This window comes from Aulonocara stuartgranti, assembly GCF_965226115.1.
Source record: "Aulonocara stuartgranti genome assembly, chromosome: 20".
Taxonomy (NCBI): Eukaryota; Metazoa; Chordata; class Actinopteri; order Cichliformes; family Cichlidae; genus Aulonocara; species Aulonocara stuartgranti.
The window spans coordinates 31,286,338-31,306,515 of record NC_138956.1 but is presented as its reverse complement, the minus strand read 5'-3'; the positions used below and the strand labels follow the sequence as shown (position 1 = coordinate 31,306,515).

At 40.5% G+C, this 20,178-nt stretch overlaps 2 protein-coding genes across 3 annotated transcripts in view; both read left to right on the top strand.

Moving 5' to 3' along the window:
* Positions 1-20,178, top strand: part of atp9a (ATPase phospholipid transporting 9A) — a 66,148-nt gene that overhangs the window by 9,981 nt on the left and 35,989 nt on the right. Inside the window, exon 2 of the mRNA XM_082517504.1 lies at positions 3,277-3,409. Coding sequence (XP_082373630.1) covers positions 3,405-3,409 — 5 coding nt within the window. The 5' untranslated portion in view covers positions 3,277-3,404. The remainder of the gene's footprint in view (positions 1-3,276; positions 3,410-20,178) is intronic.
* On the top strand, positions 11,561-19,066 carry sall4 (spalt-like transcription factor 4). Of its 2 annotated transcripts, none has more exons than XM_082517502.1 (4): positions 11,561-11,864; positions 13,920-16,352; positions 16,437-16,741; positions 16,848-19,066. In XM_082517502.1, the coding sequence occupies exons 1-4, from the start codon at positions 11,798-11,800 to the stop codon at positions 17,283-17,285; spliced, it is 3,243 nt and encodes a 1,080-aa protein (XP_082373628.1). In that variant the 5' UTR covers positions 11,561-11,797; the 3' UTR covers positions 17,286-19,066. The 2 variants fall into 2 exon arrangements, with proteins under 2 accessions (XP_082373628.1, XP_082373627.1); XM_082517501.1 differs by having other exon boundaries at positions 16,434-16,741.

Sequence of the window (20,178 nt, the reverse complement as noted above, 5' to 3'; positions counted from 1 at the left end):
TTTAAAACAGCAGTTGAGGGTGCTTGTTTAGCTCATTGGGTTGAGCAGATTGCATAGATATGCTATAAGTCTGAGGTACCTGGGTTCAACTCCATACCAAGGCCAATCTGCTGTGTTTTTCCCCTGGTCTTTCTCACAGTTTTACTATTTCTTCCCCACTGTCAGCCATCAAAATACAGGCTTTAAAAACAGCTGTGAGGTTAATATGGTCTGGAAGTGTAGCTGGTCATTCTACTGGTCATTAGATTACAGGTGCTAACCCTGGTTACGACCCCAACTTCCACAATTATTCAGTGATATCTCAGTGGCTAAATGCCATCTTTTATATGCAGTTTGTTTGTTTACTTTGCTTTAACCGTTGGAGAGACTCAGCCAAACATATTTCTTTCTTTGTATTCATGCTAAGCTATGATTTATGCCGTAGCCTCATATTAACCTTACAAACATGAGTCAAACATTCAATAGTTGAGCAAGAAATCAAAATGTGTCCAATTTTAAGTTTGCAAACGGGAAACAGTAGCTTGAAATCTCTGCAGTCTGTGTATGAAACTTCCCAGTGTCTGCGTCGTGTTAGCAGGCAGTTTCTGTGTGTTGACACACAGAAAGCAGTCAGTTAAATGCGTCTGCGAGATAACTCCAGTCCGAGCCTTTCATCCTCTGGACATTTGGACGGAGGCTCAGACAGGTCAGGGTTAATGACAGGCTGTCAGTGCACCTTTAATGTACTACGTGTTGAGTAAAGGCCGTTTTCTCATCCGCACATAGATAATGGTTTTGAAAAGAAAAAGGTCAACACTGATAAATAACTGGATTTTGATCATCAAATATTGATGAAAAACGAATGATTCATGTCCCAACCTACACTACCCAGGTGAGTTCATATTTCATATCAGTGTAACCGACCTCTCATCTGTCCTGAAAAACATTTCCTTTAGGGAAGTCTGACTGTAATGGAATACTAGTAAAAAACAGAAGAATGTGCTTTAATTTGTCAAGGGGATCTGAGCTGACAACTTTAGTAAAGTCCACTATAACAACCTTCCAGGGCCCCTGACCTAGGGAGGGAGTGACCCCTGACCTTATTTGGGCCTCTTTTATGAGGACTTTTTTGGCTGAGCCAGATGGCTAAACTATCAAAGGGTTTTTTATGAGAAAAATCTGCAGGCAAGGGTGGAGTAGTATATTTATCTCATTGTCTGGAGGACCAAGCCTCTGTAACTTCCGACTAGATCGGGTAGAAAGAGTTGAAGACGAGTTACATAGCAGAGTGTGCACGTGGGAACCTACGCACTATCGATGAGCATACAAAATATGAATTTGTAATTATTGAACGTGAGCTCCATTCTCATGTTTTAAGCCACTGGAGGTGGTTCATTAGACATACTTTTATATTTATCTGAAAAACATATTCATGCACACAGCATCCAACTATACAGAGCGATGTGTTTGCAAGATATTTAACTGTCTGGTCTAAAATTTATTATTAGCAATTTCTTGTTTACTCAGTCATCCAGTCTGCAACCAATGCAAACAGCAGCAGCAAGCAAGGAAAAACGACTCAGCAGCTCAAACAACCTGCTGTCAAATAGCGACCGGCAGCAGAATGAAATGAACAGCCTGTTGTTGAAAGAAGCTGCTGCTCTTCTGAAACTTTTTACAAGTAATGCAAAACTTGTGTATGGACACATGTTGTAATGAATCCGATGTGTTGTTTACTAAAGATCAAAAATGTGTAGAAAGCAGGGGAATTTGCATGTTTGGGGAAGGGAAGAGTTGTGTGTCCCAGGGTCACTATAACTTGCTCTGCTCACATCACTCATGTTGCATCTTTATGAGCGATGGCCTGTTTTGTTGGATTGAGTTTCTGGGGAAGCATTTAGGGCCCGTCTATGAGCTGTGCAATACAGGAATAGATTCAATATTCCAGTAAATGTTTGACGGGACGTGAGCTGTGCATAATCCGGAGCACGTGCTTGTACGTGCATGAATCGGACTTGAAGCTAATCATAACAAAGCTACTTTATGTGTATAGTTACACAGGTGAAAATCCCACTCAGTAGCGCCTTCTTATATGCTTGGGTCGCACAGCTGTTGTAAGCATTACCAGTTTGTTGTTCTCTACAGAAACAAACTCAGCTGTTCCCTCTGAGCCCACTCATCATCATCTTTGGACTTCTGTATAGACAGAGGCACAAAAAAAAGTAGACACATGTATCTAATGATTAGTAAGAAAAAAAAAACAGGAGTTTTAAAATAGATCTGAGACCAGATTAGTCATGTATATTCAATTAAAATATAATTTGAAGGATTTATATATAAGCATTCACAATTGTTCCCAGATTCAAGATGAATTATTTATGAATTAACATCACTAATGAATCATTTATGTTATCAATTTTTATAACAAGGGTAACCTAAGCTGTGGTTTGCCTGGTTGTTTTAATGTGGCCATACCTTCCCTTGATTGCACTCAGGGGTCGAGTGAGATCTAAAGTAACTGGAAGCAGTTAAAATAATAGGAGCTTACCATGTGTTTGAGGTTATAAGAAGAGGAGGAATGGCCTCTTTACACAGAACAGCCACACTGAGGACTGCTGATGTTTACTTCAACATTTGGAGGACCTGGAGAGTGTGAATGATAAAAGTTTCTTTAAAGGGTTTTCATCAGGCAGGTCAAATCACAGTGCTGCATTACTTTGCATTGTATCCTGCCTCTTTGTGTTAATTTTGCATTATCAAAAAGCTAAAATCAAGTAGTCAATAACAATGACAACAGCTGAAAAGCAGCCGCTGCAAACAGAAGAAAATCGAAGCAGTTTTGGTTATTTTCCTCTGTCAGACAACAACTCAGCACATGTACACACCCACCTGCATTCAAAAATAGTCATTCTTACATAGATTCCACATAAGCTGTCTCCTCCCATTTTCATTCACAAAGAGAAGCGTGGTGGTGGTGGGGGGTAGGGAGGCGGGGCTAATCTTTTTCCAAATTTGTATGAGTCACTGAAAGAGCACAACAGGCATGTGCCATGTGCTGCAGAGAATGCCACTTGTTTTCCAGCTACAGTGGGAAAAAAATCACTTAAAGTTTGACTGAAACTGTTCACCATACAGACGTTTTTCACTTAGGCGTCCTTTCAGTTTAGTTCTTCGCCATTTTGACTTCACAGTTTGATTTGTGTGTCTTGCAAATGAGCTAGAAACCAGATTTATGGGGGGGATCCTTCACCTTAAGAGGTTTTTTTTCTCCTAGTTTCACTGTTAAATCTCCTAAAGTTTAGAACACAAAGACCCCTCGGCGCTGACCAGCCCACCCCGCAGATGGCCAGAGGATCAGAGACTGTCAGCACGCTTAAACGAGCCAAGAGTCGAGGTTCCAGCCCTGCGGGGAGGACGGAGCATGAATGGGGTATTTCCACCAACTTCTATAGCCCCCCGCTGGGCATTTGTAAAATGATTTGTGGCAAATTTGTTTAATCAATATGGATGCGGGGGAAGTCTAAAGTCTTTCTTTTGCCTTCTTTTCCTGCCTGTAAATGCATCATTGGTCACTACCTATGATGACGACAAGATTACTTTCTGTTTATCTGTGCTTGCATGTGTGTGTGTGTGTGTGCATGTAAATGCTAAATAGAAGCATACCTGAGAGAAAGCACTTATTTATCAGTAGTTAACTGGATAGGGCAGGGATTCAAACAAGCAATGCAAGTTTGAGTGCTTCATTGCAGAGAGTTTCTTTTTAAAACATCTATTGAATGTTTGTTCTGAAAGAAAAATCCACTTTCATGTGCTCTAGCTGAATTTTATCGTTTTCCCCTCCTTTTAAGTTGTATTTGTATGAATCAATAAAGTAATTAGTGTGATACGCTGCAAAGGTTGGAATGCAGCTTGAGAAAATTTTGTCAATAATTCGTGGAAAAAATAAATAAAACTGATGTCGAGAGCTTAATAAGCCCTGTTAATAATAAATCCTGTTTTTAGATTTGGGAGTTTTATTTATATTAGGAGTCACCAGCTTTGGGATCTTTTATGTGACTCTACTAAGCACTGTATTCGGTCTGCATGGTGTCTTTGCAGACACGCAGGTGGCTTCGATCCAATTCTTCCAAGGCTGCTGTCTAGAAATCAAAAGACAAAGGCACTATAGGGTTTTCTCCTTTCTATCCAGCTTTTAATTTACAGTTTTGCTTGTTAAAGAGTAACCCCACCCCTTTTCTCTCTATACTTCAAACAATTCCTTATATTACAGGAGAGAGTGAGGCTGTTTACATCCCTCGAATTCATTGTTTTTGCTAGAGGAAACATTAAAAAGTAATTGTACCATAAAATGTATACATTCAGTCTGAGAATAATAGATACCGTGACCTATGTCCTGCATTTTATCCTGGATCCTATGCAAAGTTATTATTCACAGCCCTTTTCAGATGCCTGTTACTGACTCTTCCTCTAAATTGTTTGCCATTATAAACCTTGCAAAGCTCATAAGACCATTTGTCACACACCTTTCAACTCCACTGACTCGAATGAATTCAGCACACTCTCCAAATGTTTCTTTTTTTTTTTTCAAACTTTCTATCTAAACTGTCACAGCAGAGCTTACCACACCACAGCCCCTCCACAGATGTTGGCAGAATTCCTAATTTTATTCTCTTTCTCTCAGCCTGTCAGTTTTGAAAGGGGGAAGCAGGACAGAAAATAATCAGCAGAACATCCCATAAGTCTCTATGTGAGGGCGGCAGATGTGGGTGTGGAGGGGGGGAGTTGCCACTGGGCCTCCCCAAAGACCCATCTGACTATTGTTCAGCAGAAAAGCCATTTCTGTGGTTGCTATAACAACCATAATGCACCCTTATCCATGTTCCTGTGCAGTACTTGTGGTAGTATGAGATCTGATTTTTTTAAACTGTATTCACAAGAATGAGAATTAGCAGTCTTATTCAATTATTTTTTATTGTAATTTTTTAATCAGAGTGCTATTCAACATGTAAGCCTGCATGGGACAAGAGGAAGATACTTCTAATAAGTTTTTATGAGCACACAGTAATAAGAACTATGATATTTAGGCTGCTCGTCTTACAGGAAATGCGAATAGATTTTTTTTTTAAAGTGCCCCCAAGTAAATACTATTGAATACAATAGGCAGAAGCCGAGGGGATAAACAGTTTCATTCAGTGCTCACAAAAAGCCGTCAGTACATCTGGTACGTCAGGTCCACGGCTGTCTTTGTCTGCAGCCACTGTAAACCTCCACCCAGAGACTCAAAGCCCACCAGGTGTTTTAAAGTCTGTGGGCCACCGCATTCACTGTCAAGTGCTATAGGCTGCCAGTTTCTTTTGTATTTAGAAAAGATTTACCCTTTCGATTCCCAAGGGCCCTTTAGAGTGCTTTCAGCTGATGGTAAATCTACCACTTAATTTGCATTTAATAATTTACTTATTTATTTATTTTTAGATCTGGTTGCATTGCCACTAGTAATGCAAAAATTAAAGGTTTATTCCCAGATATTTAAAAAAAAAAAATCCATGTCTGACAATGTCAGCATTATGGCAACACTCACTTTTGTCTTCTCATATTTAAGCAGTTTTAGGTTAATATGATTTTATATGTTCAATAAGAAATTCCAGATAGACTTTCTGCTTTTTTGCAAAAACTGAGCATGTGTGTCCCCATGATATCATTGCTGACACACAAAGACGTGTTACAGTCATTAATGTTTCATTGGCACCATACCATACATGTTCTCATCCCCCATGAACCAGCTGAGTTAGTTTCGTCTTCAGGTGACACTGAAAACAATGTGATCTTCCAAAAGAACACAATAAGAGAAATGTTAGAATTAAATTATTTGTACATAGTTTTCCCTTTCATCCCGCCGCTTGAGAGTGATTATTCATTAACTTAAATGAACATATATAACCAAATTTGGATGGTGCGCTGTACTGCTGTATAACCATTATATTCTCATAAGCTAATTAGAAGTGCGAGAGGACTGATATCCTGCAGCCCCTCTGCTCACCACTTCCCACCCTGTAAATCTTTATGGCCCTGACCCAGATTGCATCTCAGATTTGAATGATTGGCCCCCTGTTGACTCACAGCTTGATGTGGACTGCCCAGCTCTCCCTATCTCTTTGTTTATTGTGTCGCAGATTCTTTAAGTTTCACCTCCTCATCCCCCAAACTATAATTCCTTTAGATAATCCCATCAAGATTTGTAAATTAAGAGTGCCTTATTGTAATGCTTTTCTCCCTGACATCTTTATTTTCTTAAACAGCGTCTTAAAAATGATATATCTGTGGTTGTGCATTAACTTCTTTAATGTGTAAATTCAGGTATCGAATCTTATTATTGCACAGACTTCTTTATTGTGGCTCTAACTAAAAAAAAACGAGAGTGAGAAGTGGACACAGTGGGGTTCTATTCATACAGTGAGCCCTTGTTTCCCCCAACACTCTATTGTTTATTGATGAAGGCAGTTGTCATAGTCATGCAATAACAAAAGCCTGACTATTGCTGTGTTTACATCTGCACAGGAACCACTGGGCAATTCTCCATTAAATTACAGCCATGTGTGGGCCACTGATCTCTCCCCTCACCCGCTAGCCCCTGTGCCACAGACACACACATTCACACAGATCCCACACTCAGAGTTGAGCTGGATATTAAACTGTTGCCATCACTGTAGACCAGGACTTAACAAATAAAACCAACACTGACTCATTTTGTGATGTCAGCGCCTGAAATTGTTTAAAATTGTGTGCCGAAACAGTTACTTCAGTTTGGGCAGAAACTACACCCGAAAGCTAAAATCAAAGAATTCACGAGCAGAGTAGAAGTTGTTTGTGGAATGCTGTAGCACATAATCTCCTCAGGCCCCTACCCCCCATCCTCTCAGTCAGTGGTGTGAGACAAATAAGCACTCATCTCGCTATCTCTGAAGACACAGATCTAGTTTAAAGAGTTTTTTTATACTTCCTGTTCCACCCAGGTGTCATAACAATTTCCGGTTAAACTCTTTACATGGAAACGCGTTTATTAAATTTTAACATTTTATAATCAAGTACCCTCGATGAAATGGGGTTTTTTTTTATATTTACTTGAAATGGTATATATTTGAAATTTTATTTGAAATGATATATTTTATATATCCCAAAATAATTAAGACACCTCTTAGAAAAAAAAAGCTAGACTCACACTCAGTGGCCCATGAAGAATGCAGAATGCACAAATAAGTAAACATTCTTTGTTTAAAAAGCTTAACTGCTTTTATTGCACTAAATGCACACAGATGGGTCCTGTTTCTCTGAAAGGTTCACATGTCCACTGGAAATGTCAGGTTTCCACACTGCAGGCTGCATGTTGGACCTGGACTGAACCTGGACTTAACTTCACATTTACGACGATGACAGAGAAAAATTTCCCCCTTCAGCAAACAAATGTTAAAAGAGCCTTTTAGCATCCAGCTCTGCACGTACAATGTTCTGCACAGTGAAGGTCAAATTTCCAAGAAGGGTAACAAAACGTGCAGTCCATTTTTAAATAGAGAGACAAGTTGTTGTTGTTGTTGTTGTTGTTTTTTAAAAAGAAAGAAATTATTAGAGACAACCCATCTACATCTATGAAGAAAATTAGCCAGCTGGTTTATCTAATAGGCTCTACATAAACAGAAACATTCACCGGGAAAAACAATATTGGCACAGCCAGCAAACATCCAATACCTTTCACCTCAGTGCCCTCAGCCTCTATTCTAGGCCGATGCTACCAAACAAAAGAACAAAATACACGTTCATGAAAAGGAGGACATTGCAAAGGGTGTTTGCTGATCAATAACGAAAACAGTCGGACACTATAGTAATTGCAGAGAGCCACTATACTTGTATTTTCTAGATAATGCCATGTTTAGGTGATTGAAAATCAACAGTGGCAGGGAAAATGACTGTATAGTCTTAAGAAAAGGCACATTGATTGCCTTCAAGCAGCGCTCACGTTCTGATATGACAAATATGAAGGGGGAAATCACTGGACCTAAGTAACAAAAAAGGTCACCCAAACTGTTTTCATTTTCTTTTCCTATCCTCAGCGCTGCTTACCCTTTCCATGGGACTCAAGTCTTGCATGAAAAAAAAAACTATTCCCCTTTGTCCTTTGTGTAAATTTAATGACGTTATTTATGACTACAAGGGAGGAAATGTTTTAAGGGGCACCTGAAGAAAGCCATCAAAGGATAAAATAATAAAACAGGATCTGGGAAATACACTCATAAGAAATCCTGATGTCAGTGAGCAAGAAGCTAGTCAACCATTAAAAGACTATTTGTGGTGTCCTGCTGGTGAGAAAACATCTAAAAGGGTCAGACAGCCTGGCATGGTGTTTTTTTAGGTCTTTACATAGAACAAAAATGCCATTTTTCCCTTTTGCTTCTCCAGTAGACAGTTAATTATTTGCAATCTAACACGTGTAATGTCGGTGATTTAATCAAGGAGCTCGGGAATGACACTCAAATGTCATCAAGAGTGTTGATGAGGGTCATGTCAAAGAGATTCATAGCTAATGATACTGCGTAGTAGCTTTTATGTGCTATGAGCCTTTAGGTTTTATCACAAGAATGCACAATTTTACAAAATAATATAACCTCTACCTTTTATTTTAGACTTGAATATATAGAAAAAAGCCAAACGTGGTGTGTTTTCTTCAAACTCTGCAAGCTTCTGTTTATATCACTTTATTTGACAGCAAGGAAGAGTAAAGGTTTTCCAGAAATAAAGCTAAAAAACAAATCTGCTTGTTTTGACAGCAGCACTGATTGTCACACTGAGGTGAAATGGCTCACCCTTCCCCGATTGCTCTGTGCCTTTCATCTTTTACTGAGTCCTAAAAAACACATGTTCAATTCACAATTCCTGAGCAAGTGTCAGGCTGTTATTGTTTGTCCGCTGCAAGGTCGTCGTAAAGCTCATCGAGTGACACATCTGAGAAACTTAAAGTCTCTCTATCCCACAGCACTCTCTTGTGAAAAGACAAGGAGGGGGTGAAAATTAGGCCAGGATATAGAAAATAATAACTCAGTAGTTACTGTCCTGAGGCTGTTTTCAAGCTGCCTTGTTGGCCGTTTATGAGACCTTCTGTCACCAGTGTAGATATACTATTGTCAGATACATGACCTGGTCAAGGACACAGTATTAGGTTTGCTTTCTGCGTTCGCTGCCTCTTCTACTGCCGTTTCTCTTTTCTCAAAAATTACATAACTGAAACTGAACAGTGCAAAATGATCACTATAGATTTCAGGCACCAACAAATGCATCTAACCTCAACACAAGGCCATTGAATCTATATGTCTCGATGGTGTATTACATTATACAAAGCAAGAATGTGTGTCGAATAGAAAACAGTTTTTAGTTTAATTCGCTGGTATATTTAATTATGATTATTTACTTATGGAACTTTTTTCCAAGCAGTCAGCCATTTTTCCAAATTTTACAACTGTGCACAGTTTAAGTTGTATAGATTGAATGTTGAAGAAGAGCGTATTGAAGTATGGTTTCTTATTGGGGCTATAAACTGTCTAGACAACACTCCCCTCTTTTTCACCTTCAGCAAGTCCCTTAAAGGACATTTGTTTATTTGAATATAATGCTGTGTCTTTGTCTCACACTTATCAGCTGTGGCATTATATAACACTTACTGAGGCATTTTAGAGTGATAGAGAATGGTAGAAAGGCCAGTATCACCAAGAGTTACTGAAACTTTGCATACTCCTGTCTGTAGGTCATTTAAATGATATTTTCTTAAATGAACATCAGCGCTTTCTCCTAGTATCAATCACTCTTTCATGCGTGGAGCTACTTGTTAAAAGGAAAATCCAAATTAAAAATGTTTCCTGAACTTATCAGGGTCAAAAACATGTTTTGTATAAATAAATAAAAAATTGAAAGGATACAGTGCAAGCTGATCTGATTTTCACATAGGAAGTTGCATGAAAACCAGCCTTAACTACAGTGTTGCGGTTTATACTTTTGTTTTTTGCTTTTCTTAAAACTTTAACGTTCAAGCCTCAATCTATGAAGCATGAACACACTTGCCCTAACTTGCCTAATAGACTACAAGATCTGCATTTATGTGTCAATTGTGCTTCCACGAACAGTTTAATCCCTTTACAAGCTTTATATCTGTATGCCTGTTGCTTCTTTTCCTGTCAACATGCATAATTTTACCCAAAATACACTTTTGTCAAACTACAGTGACCTTCACTGTCCTCTATGAAAGCAACACTTTAGTATGCCCTTGGTATACCAATTAATGTCTGCATGAGTTAATCTGCGAAAAAGACCTACAAATAGAACTCCAAGGTTACACTACAACCATATTCTGCTATTCCTATACTTTGCCCCACACACAGTCTGCAGCAAGACTGTGTGTTTCCACCGGAACATATAGCACCCTTTAGAAATCTGTGGGTGACTGCTGTTGTGTGGTGAGCTATAAACATGCAGGAGGTGATCACTGTGCTCTGCATTAATAAAGGTTCCCCCTTTGTAAATTCTCCTTTGTGATGTGTAGTGAACTTCCTGGAATGTTTTTTCGGCACACCGACTGTGCCAACAATGTGAATGCTAATGTGAAGCAGGACCAACAGAGTCATTCCAGCATCATCCTGATCCCATAACAGAACCCTTGTTTTTTTTTTCTTCTTTATTTTGATTTCCCCCCCTGACAAAACAACATTATTATGGCGAGTACAGCAGCAGGAAATACAGTGACAGATTCAGCCTCTTTAATAAATAATACACCACTGCAAATGGTTAACCACACAGCAGTTAGGGACATCACCTAGCATCACAATAATTTATTGACCAGCTCCTTCAATGCAAAACCACACATTTTGAGCTATTTTGAAAAAAGAGTTGCGTAGTGGGGGAGCTTGACCGTTTGGCTTTCTCATTCATTCAAATATAACCAACAAGACGTTGTTTTCATTTCATGTTTGACTCTGTTTCCTGTTATGGCTCAACGGTATCCTTAGATGACTGTGTTCCCTCCATTAGTGTACATCCTTGAGACAAAACTACTCTAACGTTTCATATTTAGGAGATCAACATTTACTAGTGCACAATATTCTTTTTTAAAAAAGATTAAAGGGAGGGGCACATATGTGCATGTACATGGTTATAGCCTATGTTTTGATGAGCATAAACTGACTTTCTGTAGAACTATTTTGCCATATTTCCCTGTAGGAACATCCTACTTAGTCTACAGTGATGCTATTGGATACAAAACGCTGTATGTAAAATATGTGGAGTTTCCTGGAAAGGGATGGCCAAAAACCCATAAACAATAAGTTGCTTTAATGAAAATAAATGGCATAAAGTAGGATCGGATCATTAAATTTCGCTGCTTTGAGTTTAAAGTCAAAGAAACAATATTTGGCTGAACTCTCGGTCGCCTTTGTCTTTCTGTGGCAGGCAAAATATAGTTTTCCTGAACAAGGAAAAGTACTATAAGTTGGGTGTTATTAACCCTGCCTCCATCCAGAGCGCCATCCACTAGCATGGCTCCTCCCGCCCCCTTCTGGCACTCTGCTCCGCTCATCAATAGGGAGCGCATTTAAATAATGTGTGAGCGCTTGGATCAGAGCCAATCAGCTGTCAGGGGACCGTGATAAATCGCAATGCATTATTGATAATAATAATTACGTTGACATGCGCATTTCTACTTCAGGGGTTAATTTTCCGAGCCGAAGAATCTGTTGAAGAAGGGGAGGAAATTTGTCTGTAACTCTTTGCTCCTGATGGTCGCACCATGTCGCGGCGCAAGCAAGCCAAACCGCAGCACATCAACTCCGACGAGCCCGGATCGATGGAAAATGGTAAGTTTACGCAAAAAGATGAGCTTGTTGGCAAGAAAAGTTAACATGTAGGAATGACACAGTATCGACATTTTATTTAAAAGTGTGGAGAGGGGCTGCTTTTACATTGTCCTCCTCGCACTTTGACCTGTTGCTGTCCCTCTCAACTGACCGGGGCTAAAACTTCGGTCGAGAAGCGACACATTTAGAAATCAGGTGCTCCACGAGGGGCTCTTTTAAATTGAAACATTGTAAGCTTTCTGTCTCTCTCTTTTTTGGTAAAAGCCGAAAAGCATCGTTTATTCTTGGCTCTGTTTTGTCTTGTTTCGTTGTTTATATTGACGGTTTGATTCTAATGAATGAATTGAGGTTGTTTCGCGGACTAAATTAAAGACGGTAAAGTACTTTGAACTTTTTGTTGATTCATTGAAGGGCACGTTGCTACATTTTGGATTGTTTACGCTTTTTACATTTAGAATAATTACCTAATTTGGTCAGGATGCCTGTCGTGTAACTTTATTTCATTCACGTATTGCGAGCTGGTTTTACTGTTAAATTTGAATCGGCTTTTTTAGATTTTGCGCAGTACCTTTGACTCTTTGTGCCGGATTCCCATAGGTATCGTTACAGTTTATTCTGCTGTAATTATAATTATCCGTACTTTCTGCCCCTTGTAATTAATAATTGTGTAATCTGGCGAGAGTTTATTTGCAAATCTGCGCCTCAGTTGGAAGTTTCAGACAAAGGTACCCAAAACTGTATGAAATATGACTCTGTAGTAAGCCGACCTAAAGGCAATAAATCCCCCAGTTTAATGCATGACTGTTTCCTTTCGTACATATGTGGAGAGGTGGGGGATGGAGCAGTGGCCTTTTTGTGGAGACTGGGTGGGGGTGCGTTTTGGTGTTGCCATAAGCAAACTTCAGCGCCGCTGTAGCCCTCATAATTAGAAAACTTGGGATGACAAGTTTTCCTTTTTTTCATGAACTGTAGAGCATAAAATGCCAAAAGGTTATGCATGAATCTTATTCAGCCCGCATAAGCTGAACGGTTATCTCTGACCTCCTCATGTTGTCCACCAAAGGTGATCACAGGAGGCTCATGCGCCGTCAAGTGGCGAGCGAGTGTGCTGCGTCCTGTAGTTATCTAATGATGGATCCGCTCTGATAAGGACTTCTTTTTCTTTAGTTTTAAATGCTGCTAAGCTGCATCATGGGTGCTTTTCCAGTCGACGTTAACAGTGTTGCAGAGCCATAGTTAGCGCTTCCTCATGGATCAGAATGTAATGCTGTTTGCAAATTTTTCGTGACACCGCCTCAGTGCCGCCTGGTGAGCAATTAACAAGTCCAGCAGATTCCTTGGGCAAATGCAAACAGGTGGTCTACCCCCCATTCTTCCAGGCATTAGCATTTAACAATACACCCAGTTGTGAAATGGTCTCTGGTTAGCACACAAATTAAAATGCTCACTTGGAGCACTTATCAATCTTTCAAAAGACTGAAAAATGCTTGGGAAGTGTTTTAATAAATGTAAAGCTGTCTTGTGTTTGAGCCATTCTCATTTATACAATATAAAACCTGCAATTTAGAGAAATTGTTTCTATTGTTTCTGGGGTTAGTTTAGTGTAAGGTGTTTCCTTTTTTGTGTGTGTTTTTTGGTGGTGGGGGGGGGGGGGGTCTTTTTTTTTTCTTTTTTTCTTTCAGAATCTAACTTGAGTGTAACTTGATACTCAATCTGTAGCTCTTTGTTTCTGTGGACATTGTTCTAGGTAGCCAAAGATAAATGATTGCCCTCCACAGGCCCTTTGGACAATAGAGCAATTCACAATTTTTACAGCCTGGTGCAGTTACCTAGAGAGAGTGGACAAAACGGGGGGGGGGGGGGACCCTTTTAGATGTGATGGTGTGAGCCAGTGAATAAGTACATTACACCAAATCAGCAAAATCTCAGATCTTGACAAATGAACAAAACATTGTAGCCTTTAATGTGTTACAGGAATTACATTATTTGATTTGACGAACATGGTTGTAATTGTATGAGAAGTATTAATGTAAATATTTTATTCTCTCGTTGAAGGGATTCATCAAGGTGATTCCGCTGAGGAGATTGGAAATGAAGTAAAGAGGTTCAGAATGGATGAAACCAGAGTGTGCACCAAGTGCTGTGCTGAATTCTTTGACGAAGAAGAATTTCTTGAACATGAGAAAAATTGCACAAAAAGTCAGCAAGTGGTCATCATGAAAGATGGAGACGGCAGTGACGAGCCTGAGAAATATTCACAGGGTTCTTCTGAAGGCCTTGCCAGTGATCACGAAGACGGCCACTCCAGCAATCATTCTCCATCGCATGCCAACACAGACCAGCTGGAAAGATTGGAGGAGGAGTCCAGTGCAAATGCAGATGATTCCAGACACCAGGATCGGGGAGAGATGTCTGCTAGTCCTGTGATGACTTTCCAACCCTCCCCGAAAAGGCAAGATTCAAATGTTACTCTTGAAACCATGGCTGACACTAAAGTGGCTGTTTCCCAAATTCCTTCAAACACTTCTCAGACTTCACAGGATGCCATGCAGGCCATTCCAGTAATCCTGGAACAGCTAGTGTGCCTCCAGCAGCAACAGCTACAGCAAATCCAGCTCACCGAACAGATCAGAATCCAAATAGCCATGATGGTCCCACAGAGTCTCCAATCATCAGTAGAGTCAACAATGGATCCTCTGAGAGCCCTTGGTGCACATCTCTCTCAGCAACTGTCTGCTGCAGCAGCACTGATAGGAAAAAGAACCGGCAGTCAGAGCCTTTCCATGGAGAAACTAAAGCAAGGTAAACTACCTCTACCCACTGGCATGTCTCCTGCTCTGAATGCAGGAATGGGCTCGATGACATCAAACACAGACCTTTTAAAGGGTGCTCCAGATCTAGCCGGACGTTTACCAGTACTCATGCCACAGTCTTCAGGTGTTCTGGGTTTCCCTAGCGTGTTCAGTGGAGTCCAGGCAGGGATCGATGCCTCCAAAAAAGTGAAGCCCAAGATGCTGAACATCCCACCGGAATCAAAGAGTGGGGACCCACTATACAAGCACAAGTGCAAATACTGTGGAAAGACTTTTGGCAATGACAGTGCCCTCCAGATTCATTTGCGTTCTCACACCGGGGAGAGGCCTTTCAAGTGTAACATCTGCGGAAACCGTTTCACAACCAAGGGAAACCTCAAAGTGCATTTCCAGCGGCATAAAGACAAATATCCCAACATCAGCATGAATCCTCATCCTGTACCCGAGCACCTTGACAATATTCCGACCAGCAGTGGGATTCCCTTTGGTATGTCCGTACCCATGGATGAGTCAAACATAACCGAAATGAAGCCTGTGCTAAGTCACCCAGCGGCTGTTTTCAGCCCATCATCCATGCCAGGGTTTAAAACATTTGATGGCTTTGGGGGTGATCCATTTTCCCAGAGACCCTCGCCATCAACAAGTAATGGCTCCCCAAATGTTTCGTCTGTGTATGGCCAAGACGTGGGCCTGGAGCCCAACCAGAAAGATGCTAAAGAGATGCTTGGAGCATTGCACCACATGAATGGTAATTCTCTCTTAGGGGAGCAAAGCTCTGGAACAGCAAAACTTCAGCAGATGGTGGATGGACTGGAGAAGAAGACTGGTGATCCCAATGAGTGTGTGATCTGCCATAGGGTACTGAGTTGTCAGAGCTCACTCAAAATGCATTATCGCACACACACTGGCGAAAGGCCGTACAAGTGCAAAATCTGTGGCCGCGCATTCACCACAAAGGGTAATCTCAAGGCTCATTATGGTGTGCACAGGGCTAGCACTCCTCTTAAAATGCAACACTCATGCCCAATCTGCCAGAAAAAGTTCACAAATGCAGTGGTTCTACAGCAGCACATTCGCATGCACATGGGTGGGCAGATCCCCAACACCCCCATGCCAGAAAACCAGTTTGAACCAGCAGAAGCAATTGTGCCTTCTCTCCCAGAAGAGAAGTCTATCGACGCCAACGGATTTGAAGCCAGCATGGAAGATCAAGAGCCAGAGCTTAACAAGACAGCAAATGACTCCTCCAGTTCCCTGCCATCTGCCGCTGAGGAGCAACCACAGAAGCTTGCAGCCCCTGTAATGTCCAGCCTAGATGTTTTGAAGAATCTCTCCAATGCTCTTGCACTGAAACGACAAAATAGCACTACTTCAGAAAGTGAAGGAACATCCAAAGAATCCCCACCAGCTCAGAGAGAGCAGGAGTATCAAAACGGCCGTAGTCCCTCCATCTCAGACTCGGCTGCGTCTTTTCGCTCCTCTTCTCCAGTTAACAACTTTAATGGCAACTCTCCTCAGCCTGCTCTTGATGAATTTCCCCAGAGCGGGTCAAAACCAGAGTCAGGTGACGCTAAAGATGAGTCAAGTGGCGCACTTGACCTCACAGCTTCCAGCAGCTTCACCCCAAAAGCAATTAAGGAAGAGCCTGGCATGTCTTTTTCAAATGGAGACTATGGTAAGTTTACAAGTTGAGTGAAGTGTATTAGATGCTGTCATCTTGAATGTGTAGACCTAATCTTCAATCTTTCTGTATTAGTAGCTTCCAGTAACATGCCTTTCATGAGGATACCACCAACGTTGGCCAGTCTAGAGATGAAAGTTCCCCCAGAGAATCCTCTCGGCCCTCACGGGTTGTTCAGCTCCCATGTGCCTCAGGGAACAGCCATGCCCTCCTCAGTCTCCCCTGCACCACGACGATCAGCCAAACCACATGTGTGCCATGTCTGTGGCAAGAACTTCTCCTCTGCCAGTGCCCTGCAGATCCATGAGCGCACACATACAGGAGAGAAGCCTTTCGCCTGCCACATTTGTGGCAGGGCTTTCACAACGAAGGGAAATCTAAAGGTGAGTCATCACTTGTCTGAGAAATGGTTAAATTAGGCATTAGAGTTCATGTATATAGATGATGTACTGAAAAATAAGTGTTTTGGTTTTTTGTTTTTTTTTTAAGGTTCATATTGGCACCCACATGTGGAACAACTCATCAAGGCGTGGCCAGCGTCTGTCTCTAGATAATCCCATGGCGTTGATTGCAATGACCCCAGATGCAAAGATGATGCCAGAAATGATGCAGGCCCCCAAAGAGCTGGTCGCTCCTCCGATGAACTTTGACCCATCTCTGTGGAACCAGTATGCGACTGCTACCTTCAGTGGTGGCCTGACCATGAAGACCAACGAAATTTCTGTCATCCAGGGAGGTGGCATCCCACTCCCTGGGAGCCCTGCTGGTGGGCCCCTGATTGGCTCCACTGGAGGCCTCATGAAGATTGATGGATCCCACTCAGGCTTGCCTGCCACCATGGCTGAAATTGAGAAAAATGGCTCAGACAGTGTGCCAAAATCACAGTTTCCACATTTCATGGAAGAGGGCAAAATAGCAGTTAATTAGTTTCCTTTGTCTTTCTTTCTTTATCCATCAGGTAATAAACACATTCACTTTTGTGAATGTCTCTCTTCTTTATTGAGGTACAATCAATATTCTGAGAAATCCTTGTTGATTTGCTGTTAAATTGGTTAAAAATGTCCAATTAACTTTATTGCAGCTATTTTCCTCCTGATCTCAGTGATTCTTAAGTGTTATTACTAGTCAAATCTGTATAACTGCTAGGGATGCATCAATACAGCAGCTTATTTTTTTTCAAGGACATTGACAAAGAAGACTTGCTGATCTTTCGATTAATGTCTGTCTATTGTTGCATAAACTTTGATGGCATGATGAAGCGCTGAAAAACTTTATTAATTTAGTTATAAAAAGATTTCTCTGGTTCCCTGGTACAGAAAGGGAGGAGAATGACAATATCCCAAGCTCATGATTCCAGTTGGTGCATCCCTAAAAACTACTGTAGTTGTATTTTATTTCATGTAATTATATATGCGGGTATTTGTTTTCTTTTTTTTTCCTTTTTTTTTTCCCCCAGTGAGTTGTTTTGTTGTCTCTCCAGAAATTGAATGTATAACTTACTTGAAACTGCTTTAATTCAAGACTGTCTCCTTGATACTTTTGAAGGATTTTGACTTTAATAGGAAAATAACCTGAACGTGCCAGCCTGATGAGTCAGAAATAATGACGTATTTGACCACATGTGTCCATACTACTTCCCCCTCCTGTTGTGTGCCATAGGTTACATGATATTGTACATATTTGTAGTGGTAAATGTTATTAGCTTGTCTGTAATTGAAGAGGCGTTCTGATCAGATTAATGTAATGGGCAATGCAAAAATCTCTCAAAGTGCAACAGTTCAGTCATAGCTGAATTTTGGTTGCACTGGCGCCAGGATACAGTAGTTAATAACTTGTACCCTTTTCCAAGTGCCTAGTCTGATTTCATGGCACCATCTGGTTGTAACAAAGGTGCTGTTTGACTTGAGATATTGTGTTGTGACATGGCATGTATATCACATCTTTGTCAGCTTACTAAAATCATTTTTTACACCCACGTAGTCCACTTCTACAACTACGGAGTAAAATTTTGTTGGCTGAGCTCTGAAGGCTATCCCATGCTTAATGTTCTCATGCCTGCACTTTATTTAAGGTTTTAGTTTCATTTACATTGTATAGATACATTTACGTCACTGCTTAATTGTACTGGCTAAAAGGGGAAGAGGTCAAGCCAACATTTGTATGTGTATTTCCTTCCTGTAACAAACAGCTGTTTACGGTAATATACAACTTGTAGCATGATTAATTTATTTATATTACACAGTGCTTGAGTTTAGGGGTAAGTTCTACCTCTCTTAGATTTTAGTTGTCCCACATGCCCCTTACACTCAATGCAATGCTCTGTACGTTTCTGGGTACATTGTTTAGTTTAGTTTTTCCGATAATGCGATAAGATTTCTCACTCTCAACCTGCTGAGTTGAACAGTAATGAATGTATGTCTGACACTTTACACAACTCAGAATGGTCCAAGTGCTTTGTAGGTCCCTGCTGTACATTCCTTATTGATATGCATTTGCCAAGTTGTGCCTTTCTTTAGCAACCATGTCAGAAACTGCTTTCAAGTTGTCTCTACAGTTCAAGTAATGTTGAGCCAGTTTGATCCGTTTACAGTGTAAATATTTCTTCTTCTTTTTTTCTTTTTTTTTTTCTTTTTTTTTTTTTTCCAAAGGTTTCCTTCACATAAATGTTTTCTGATTTTTGAAAAATAAAATCAGGGTGACTTTTTCAACATTCCTCCTGTCATTACTTCAAAGATCATCGAACTTTAGCGATGAAAATAAATAAATACATTTTTAAAAAGCCTTAAGACTAGACAGCATTGTGCTAGCCAGACCTCTAGGCTAATATTTATGGCTACACAGGCTTGTTTGAATGTACATAAAATCCCTTATTTACATAAATTCACCCTTCAATAACTACTGGAAATTTTATTTTCTTTTTCTAAATTCTCATTTCCCAACAGGAGCTATTAATCCTTTGCCAGTTTGCATTCTCAACGAAAAACTATTTGCATCCCCAACTGAAGCATGGTATCCAATCGTCCGTTTTTGGTAATCAGCACAGTGGCCTCTTCCTGAGGAATTTTGAAATGATCCATTAGTTTGCATAAGTCTCCCTATGGAATACAAAGTAGTTCCAGGCAAACAGAGTGAGCAGATATACAGAGAAACCTGTAATGCAAAAATACAGAATGGCAATCAAAACCGTCAGATGTCTTTGTTGAGAGTTGTTTGCATGTCAGCTCATTTTAATAGTACCTTTTATGCAATATCATTTTAGATTTTGTAAGGGCTAACAAAAAGATGGCTCTGTAGTGTTGTGGTTTACACATTCACCCTACCAAGCAAAAGCTCCCCAGTTTGAGGATACACAAATCCCTTTGGGGATGTGTCAGGAAGCACATCTAGTGTAAAAATCTGCCAAATCAAAACATGCAGAGCTACCTGCTGGGAAAAGCCTTGTGGTTAAGGAAGCAGCATTACAGACAACAAAAAGATACAAAGATAGTGCAATGTTTTATGCGTATATCTGAAACATGACGCACGATAGATGCTTTCATAGTGGCTGCCTTTTCGCATCATTTTTTCAATCGACTCTTTCTCTGTCACAGGCTGAGGTCAAAGTTGTGGGATGCAAATTTAATTGCTGTAGGTTAAACTCATTATACAAATTTTACAATTTGCTACAGTCGTTTAAGTTTACCCTTTTGTCCTTGCTCAAGCCTTTTTAAATAAGCACTTTACAGTCTTATGAGATCTCTTCTAATGTGCTCAAAAATGCCCCAATAGGCTGATGACTGGCCCATTTGACTGCATTACACTGGGGTGTGTTTTAATATTG